Source organism: Chrysochloris asiatica, unplaced genomic scaffold, assembly GCF_000296735.1.
Source record: "Chrysochloris asiatica unplaced genomic scaffold, ChrAsi1.0 scaffold00763, whole genome shotgun sequence".
In the NCBI taxonomy this organism is placed as follows: Eukaryota; Metazoa; Chordata; class Mammalia; order Afrosoricida; family Chrysochloridae; genus Chrysochloris; species Chrysochloris asiatica.
The window spans coordinates 43,249-51,334 of record NW_006409281.1 but is presented as its reverse complement, the minus strand read 5'-3'; the positions used below and the strand labels follow the sequence as shown (position 1 = coordinate 51,334).

Sequence of the window (8,086 nt, the reverse complement as noted above, 5' to 3'; positions counted from 1 at the left end):
ATGGCCTATGATCGCTTCATAGCCATCTGTCACCCCCTTCAGTATACAGTCATAATGAACCCCCAGTTCTGTGGACTGCTGGTTCTGGTGTCCTGGATTATTAGTGTCCTTCAATCCTTACTAGAAAGCTTAATGGTGTTGCGTCTGTCTTTTTGCACAGATGTGGAAATCTCCCACTTTTTCTGTGAACTTAATCAGGTGGTCCATTGTGCCTGTTCTGACACCTTCATCAATGAAATAGTCATGTGTTTGTCAGCTGTATTGTTGGGTGGCTGTCCCCTCACTGGGATCTTGTTCTCATATTATAAGATTCTTTCCTCCATTCGTGTGATCTCATCAACTCAGGGGAAGTATAAAGCATTTTCCACCTGTGCTTCTCACCTTTCAGTTGTCTGCTTATTTTATTTTACGACTATTGGAGTATACATCAGTTCTTCTGCTACTCACAATGCTCGTGCAGGTACAACAGCTTCGATTCTGTACACCATGGTCACGCCCATGCTGAACCCCTTCATCTACAGCCTGAGGAATAGGGACATAAAGGAGGCTTTGAAGAGATTACTCAGGAGGGAAGTCATAAAGGGCCACTTGTCCTGGCATGGAAGAAGTGACTGTGACTAAGACTGTATATTTCTATCATAGAGTTTCAATGTCTTTTATTTTAAGCAATTCCCTTACTTTTTCTGAAATACAGACATTTTTCCCCTTTGTGTTTTCTCATACTTCCCCAAAGTGATTTCCGGCTTTGAATCAGTAATTATTTGTAAACTCCCACTTATTTTATATGGTGACATGAATATAATAAAGAGTAATTCCTCCTCAAATGATACATAATACTGCAAGTAATTGTTTCCTCAATTTTATTGGAAAAAAAAAACAACCCTACACATGACAACTTTGATTATTTGTATGATATTATTTTCTTGTACAACTTTACTTTCATATATACTAAATAAATAAAATTGTACAGGAAACTCTGGGGACACAATTTTTAACTTTGTTTTGTATCATCCCTTCCTATGTCACTAACTTAAGTTCTTTTCTTGATAATGTAGACTTAGCATATTTTTATGTTTTGTAGTAGAAGGATCCTTGGTGACATTGTGATTTGTGCATTGGGCTGCTAACCACAAAGTCAGTAGTTTGAATCAACCTGCTACTCTGGAGGAGAAAGATGAGGCTTTCTGCTCCCATGAAATTTTCTTTTAAGCTTTGATTGTGAATTAAGTGGTAGTTTATATGGAAGAACATTGGTTTTGCACTCATCTTGTACTATTTATTTCATTACAATGATTACAATCCCCTCCATGCATCATCATTAACAGTATTTGCTGGTATTTCCTCTTTCTTTTTTTTAATGTACACAAAACACTCAGGAATATATAATCATTTCAACAACCTAAGGGCACATTCTGCAAGCTTGCCTCCTGGCCGACAGCATGCAGCCTTTCTGTTTCCATAAGTCTAGAGTTCACAGCTACTTTATCGCTCTATGTGATCATCTCTGACTCCATCTCTGGTGTCATTACTTCTCTAGTTAGGGTCCCCCATTCCACTAAAGCTCTTCTCCCTTAATGATCCTGGTCTTATGGTCCTAGAATGTAATATTAACTACTCCCCCCTTATTGTTACAAAATTTCTCCCCTTACAGTTGTGACAGTTGCAATTAATCATAATAAAAGTGCTCACTATTGAATCAGTAGTGATGTTGTCCCAGGATCAGGCAGTGTTTCATTCTGCTGTGCATAAGGTTGCTAGAGTCATTGCTGACTCCATGACACCTAACAACAGCAACAACAACAAGTATTTAATCAAAAGAATCTTATCCCCATCTCCTTTCACCATATCCATCTATACAAGGTGAAATGATTCAGTGGTGATTCTACCTTCCCCTGCATACTGAAACTAAACTCCCTCTTGAAAATTTGTAAGCCAGCCACTTTATGTCTTTTGTTGTTGTTGTTGTTGTTGTTGTTGTTAGGTGCCATCAAGTCAGTACAGACTCATAGTGACCTTATGCACAGAAGAACGAAACATTACCCAATTCTGGGCCAATCTCACTATTGTTACCATGCTTGAGCCCATTGATGCTGCCACTTTGCCAGTCCTTTTTGCAGGGGGTCTTCCTCTCGTGCTCAGAAAGGGGCTGTAGTGCTATGAAATAGGGATTAAAACATAGGCTGAATGGGTAAAGGAGAGGAAATAATGTCAAAGTGCTTGACTGTTTTGTGGATATTGAGTTCCCCTGCCTACTAGTGTAATATAGACATTTAAGTGTGATAGAAAGGATAATTGGGAATATGATTGCAGAAAGCTTGTAAGCCCATCTTCAGCTTTATAAACTTTATAAGCTGAATTATAAGCTGATTGGATTATCTAAAAGGGGTCTTGAATGTGCCCCAGAAGACAGGCTTCTTGGTAAGCTTTGCTGGAGTATGAGGCCTTATGTGAAATTCTGAGCCCCACCAGAACCTTCAGGTGTGGGACATTCCCAATTGAAAAGACATGCAGACAAACCTGGAACAGCTAGACGAACAGAAGAAACTTTAAAAAAAAAAAAAAAAAAGTAGAATACAGAAAAAAGAACAGACTGTTTGGCTGTGACCATATCAAGTAATCTGTTTTCCCTAAAGCCTTCAAGGAAAGAAAGGTCAGCCCATCAGGGTAAACCCCTTTCTAAGACTGAAACCCAAAGGGAACACATGAAGTGTCTTGAATGCTCGCTGGTGAACATCCTGGTCAACTTGGGAATGGAAGAGGGGGAAATGCAGCAAAGGGTCCTGGATAGGCTTCAGGATGGGTGGCTTGTTTTAAGTTCAGAAACTTTTGGGAACTCTCAAGCCCAAAGACACTGACCTGACCACTGAGGGCTAGAGCTCAGAATAAAGCAGCCAGCTGACTTGAAGAGGAGAGGGAGGCATGTGAGAACTCCCAGACTGCAGATAGACCTAGTGTGGATGGATTCCTAATGAGAATTCAGCCAGATCAAGATGAAGAAGTGTGATATAGAGAGCCAGTGTAAAGTGCCAGATCAACTAGACCCTTGCTTATGGATGAAGCTGCCCCAAATTCCAATTGAATAGAGAAGGATCCTTCATATCAAGCATCCAGCATGGATCCTTAGTATACTGGATTGATTGGGATGGGTAACTTAGACTTCGACTAACAAAATTGGGGTGGGGAGTCTATAAAGGCATGAAGTGGCTGGCTTATAAGCATTCGCAAGGGTGCTTAGTGTCAGAATGAGGGGAGTAAGACAGATACCCTACTGACATAGTGCTGCAGGGTTGATGCAATCTTGAGGTAAGACTGTACAAGTGTATTGATGACCTTCCCAGCTAAAGGAAAACTGCTTTTGGTGATTCTTAGAAACTTGAATTTAGAAAAAGGTATTGGTTAGATCAATAGCTGCATACCAGGTACCTGGAGATGTATGGATTTAATCAAGCAAAGAAGCAACATCTGAGAGAGAGATGCAATAAGGGTTACAAGCTGCTAAGTTTCAATAATTCACTGTCATTCTCCAAGATCCATTTGTGTTTTACACCAGCCAGATAAGAGAGTTAAATGGCGATATATTGGGAATTGCTATTCTTGTATCCTTCACGTCCTTTGTTGTAGCCTTAATTTCTGCAATCCCTCCAGGAATGCAGTGTTGCTTTGGTTTACCATCTTGCTGGGTAAAGGTAGTTCTAATGGTTTCCACTTGGCTTTCACAAACATAATAATCTGTATTCTACATTTCAAGGATCCAATGTAGGGGTTCTGCCAGTTGCTGAGTATGTCTAGTCTGATTATGTATTCTGGAAGTGAGGAGAGCACCACAAGGTGAGTTCGAGGACCCACTGAACCTACAGTTGATGGATCTTAGCTAAGATTCCATTAATAACTTGAACTCCATATGCCCCCACCCTGACTGATGGACCACAGTGACACTTTGGGTCTCCTGGAATTAGTGTCAATTCAGAGCCAGTGTTCAGTAATCCCTCAAAAATCTGATTATTTATTTCCCCCTATGAACAGTCACCCTTGTAAAAGGCCATAGATCCCTTTGGGGAAGGCTTGAGGTAAGACTAACAGCTGACAGTATTATAGGGTCCTTACATAAGGGGACCCCGCCACCCCTTTATTCGAGGGGTTGTGGACCTTTGTAACTAGCTCAAATCTGGGAATTGATTGAGAGACCATGACTCTCTGCTCTGGTGATTCAAGTTAGACTGCCCGTCACTTGATCCAGAGTTCTTCCCCTTGTATAAGCCAAGTAAAAATTTAGTAGGTTTCCCATCTGGTTATTTGTCCAAATGTCCCCTTCCCAAATTTCACGATCCCATTTCTTCACAACTGGGAATTGAGTCAGTGTTGTAATTCAGCCACTCTCACAATAAGACTCTAGGTCTGGTTTTAACAATATCAGTCCTGTCACTACAGGAAAGTGGAGTCCTGTGTGGTGCAATGTATTAATGCACTGGACTGCAATGTTGGTTTGAAGCACAAGGTCTGTGGTTCAAGTTCACCAGCCGCTCCACTGAAACCATAGACAGGGTCACTATGACTCGTTACCAACTTGATGGCACTTAACAACAATAGAGGTCAGAGTCTAAAAGTGATTACCAGGGGTGGAAGGGCAGAGGAAAGATAGAAATCTTTGTCTAATTATTATTACAGTTTTATTTATGGTATAGATGTTGGTGGTTACTGGACAGCATGACTGATATAATTAGGTTCATTGAATTGTGTAAGTGGCAAATGCTATGGTATCTATATGTTTTTACAACAATAATAAGAAAAAAGAAATGTGAAAACATCTGTATTTACATGACTTATAACTGGTCTCATGGGGACAGAGTATCAGCAAGATATTTTTCCCTTTCATCCAGACCAGTGTCCCACAAGGAGATGAGCTCAGAGGTTGGACTAACAAATGAGAAATTACCTAATGAACAGATTTCAGGAAGCTGTAAATATCTCCTTTGATGCTTTCCCTTAATCTTGTGCATCTTGGGCTAGAAGGTATATGGTTGATTCTTTTGGAGTCATACATATGACTGAGTGATTGATGCTTGGCACCTTCCTGCTGTGTTGTCTGTGGACAGAGCATCAGTCTGTGCCAATATCTATCCAGAAAGGAATTTTTACTTCCGTACATTGACATTACTCACAAATATACCATTAAGGTGAGTTTGAGAGCACAATAGATAAGTAGGAAAGAACCAGGGAGAATGGAATCTATGCGTCAATCCAATATAACCAAGAGTTGAGAGATGGCTGTGTGTTTGTGGTTTGCTTGCTGGGTAATTAGTTAATACATGTCTTTTAAAACATTAAAAAGAGAACTGTCTATTAATGAGAATATGTCTGAGAATATGGAAAATACACGTCTAGCATCTCCTCCACATAAGTTTTTACCATTTTGTCTCTTATCACTAATTTCTCTGACATAACATTCTCTCATTTATTTTCATAGTACACATATATTCAGAATCTATTATATTCCAGTCACAATTTAAACTGTCCCTAAGAAGAATACAAAGTATGAAAAGCCTCACTACATCTCTCAAGGTACTCAGGGTGTAGCAAGAAAAAAAAAAAAGACATGAAATTAAATGAAAGCAATACAGCATGATAGTCCTTGCTGTTCAAAGTAAGTACATGTAAGAAGTTGTGTCTTCTCTGAAAATGGCAAAACACATAATCAAAGAAAAAGTGTCCAAAAGTTTCTGGAAGATGAGATGGAGTTTTTCACCTGGAAAGTGTGTGAAAAATTCCAAGTGGATCAGTGTGTGAGACATCCCAAGCAGAGGAAATGTGGTGTGTAAAGTTGCTGAGTATGGAAAATATGGCAGCAGGTGAAGCTTCAAGACACGTTCAAAGCCTTGAGATCAAATGCAGGAGAAAGTGACACTGCCAGTTTGGGCGTGGAGAGTCAAGGGTTGTATGTGAAGCCAGTAATTGTGACTTAATATCAAGTGGGAATTTCTGGGGTGTGTGTGTTAAATAAACAAGTTTATTTCTCATATTTATAATATTTTGTGATCAAATTTATTGGGTCAATGTGACTATTTGGCTAGATAGTTGCAACCTGGGATTGTTGGGACAGATGATAAGGATAAGTAATAGAGCTATGAAATCTGTGACTGAGAGGTGTTCAACAATGAAGACATTTGAGCAGTAGAGGAAAAAAACAGCTAACAGAAAAACACTATGCGAAATTTGTTAAGTTCATAGATTACGTTTTCTAACCTGCATACTGCCATTCCTAGTATATAGGTGAAGATTTTTTGTTTCAGAATGGTTCCATTGCCTATTCACACATGTTAGATTCAAGATTCAACTCCTGGTTTCACTGATTCCTTAAGTTTGGCATTAAGTATTTTTTAAAAGTCTTCTATGGAAGTCCTGGTGTGGCGCTGTGGGTTAATGTACTGGACTGCAAAGTTGACTTGAACTTCAAGGTCAGCAGGTAAAGATGACCAGCTTCTCCTTGGAAACATTATACAGGGTCACTATGGGTCAGAACCGACTTGACTACACTTAACGACAACAACAACATGGTCTCATATAAAATATTCCTAACCTGTTATTCTTTGTATATTTTCCTTTGTGAATTATTTATTCTCCTTTTTCACTTTCCTTTTGATGTCTATACACTGTAGAGATATCACTCTTTTGTCTTTCTGACGCATTGTTTCTACTCTCCTAACAGATTTTCTGGGCATCGAGGGGATATAAAGGCTTTGCAGCATGACTAGAATCAAGGAGGCTTTCTCTTCTTCACAATGGCTCAGAGATGATTGGAGCCTGTATCTTTCCTGCCCCCCTCAGATTTCCTTCATATCTTTCTCTTTCACTCCATGTTGAACAGATATTTCTCTTTAAACACTGGGCATAAAATGACCATACCAAAACAAATATCTGAGTTGACACATCCTGGGACAATTCCCAACTTCAGTGTCAGGGTACCATTTCAAAATTTTGAGAGATAAAATAATCTGATTTTGTCACCATGCAATTTATCTATTCTTGGGCTATTGTGTGTGTGTGCACTCTTTGTCGGGCATAAGCAGGTTTCAAAGTAGAGGTTACTAGGCTCAATTATTTTTAAAGGAGTCATTAACAATATAGAGGGAAGATCTCAAAATCACAAATTGAAATGAGGATGGGAATCTTTTACAACCAATAACTAAACTAAAGTAGTACAATATTTGGACCCAATGACCACCTGTGTTTGAAGTTTCGGCAACAGAAAGGCCGCCATCTATGATCACTTTCTTTCTTACTCATCCCTCTCTCTACACTGACTTCCTTGATGACATTGAAAATCTGAACTAAGCTCCTTTCTCAGGGTCTTTTCATCCTTGAAGCCTTGTCCACATGTCACCCTGCCTGTTAGTATTACAAGAATAACCAGTAAAGAGTTAATCTCTCCCCAGATCAGCATTCTCTGCTCACTCTCTCCTTTGGACCACATTTCTTTTTTTCAGAGTTCCTTGTCACCATTTGACATGTTTAATGATTCTTTATATTCTTTGTAGATATTAGGTTATACCCTTTGTTTTCCTAGACTGCATCCACATAGAATAAACTTTTCCTAGAACATATAGTTGGCAGTGCATATACCCCAAATGAGTGAATGAATTTCTTATAACAACTGTAGACCACACACCTGCTTAGGGAAAAAGTTGAGGACAGTACTGAGACGTTTTATATTGATAACATTGTTGTTGTTGTTAAGTGCCATAGAGTCAGTTTTGACCCATAGTGACCCTGTATAGGATATCTAAGGAGCAGCTGTTGAGCTTGAATTGCCAACCTTGAGTTTCAAATTGACCTTGCAGTTTGGCACATTAACGCACAGTGCCACACCAGGACTACTAAAGATAACACTAGATATACCTTAAAGAAATAAGATGCCCATAAGTGAAAAGAAAAATTGATTGACATGAAAATATAAATTATATCATTTCCACTCATTATTAAGATTAATAGTATGACAATTAGTTATGTTCTTTCTTTGCTGGTAGTACAATCAACCACATGGAACCAGGAAACAATACACAAATTTCAGTATTTCTTCTTCTGGGATTTT

The 8,086-nt window shown here is 39.0% G+C and overlaps 1 protein-coding gene across 1 annotated transcript; it reads left to right on the top strand.

Moving 5' to 3' along the window:
- Positions 1–621, top strand: LOC102834679 (olfactory receptor 7A10-like). Its single transcript, XM_006877987.1, has one exon. The coding sequence runs from the start codon at positions 1–3 to the stop codon at positions 619–621; it is 621 nt and encodes a 206-aa protein (XP_006878049.1).
- Positions 622–8,086: the final 7,465 nt, after the last annotated feature.

Excerpts from the sequence above, each read along its gene's own strand:
- LOC102834679 (XM_006877987.1), top strand. The coding sequence starts at position 1 with ATGGCCTATGATCGCTTCATAGCCATCTGTCACCCCCTTCAGTATACA.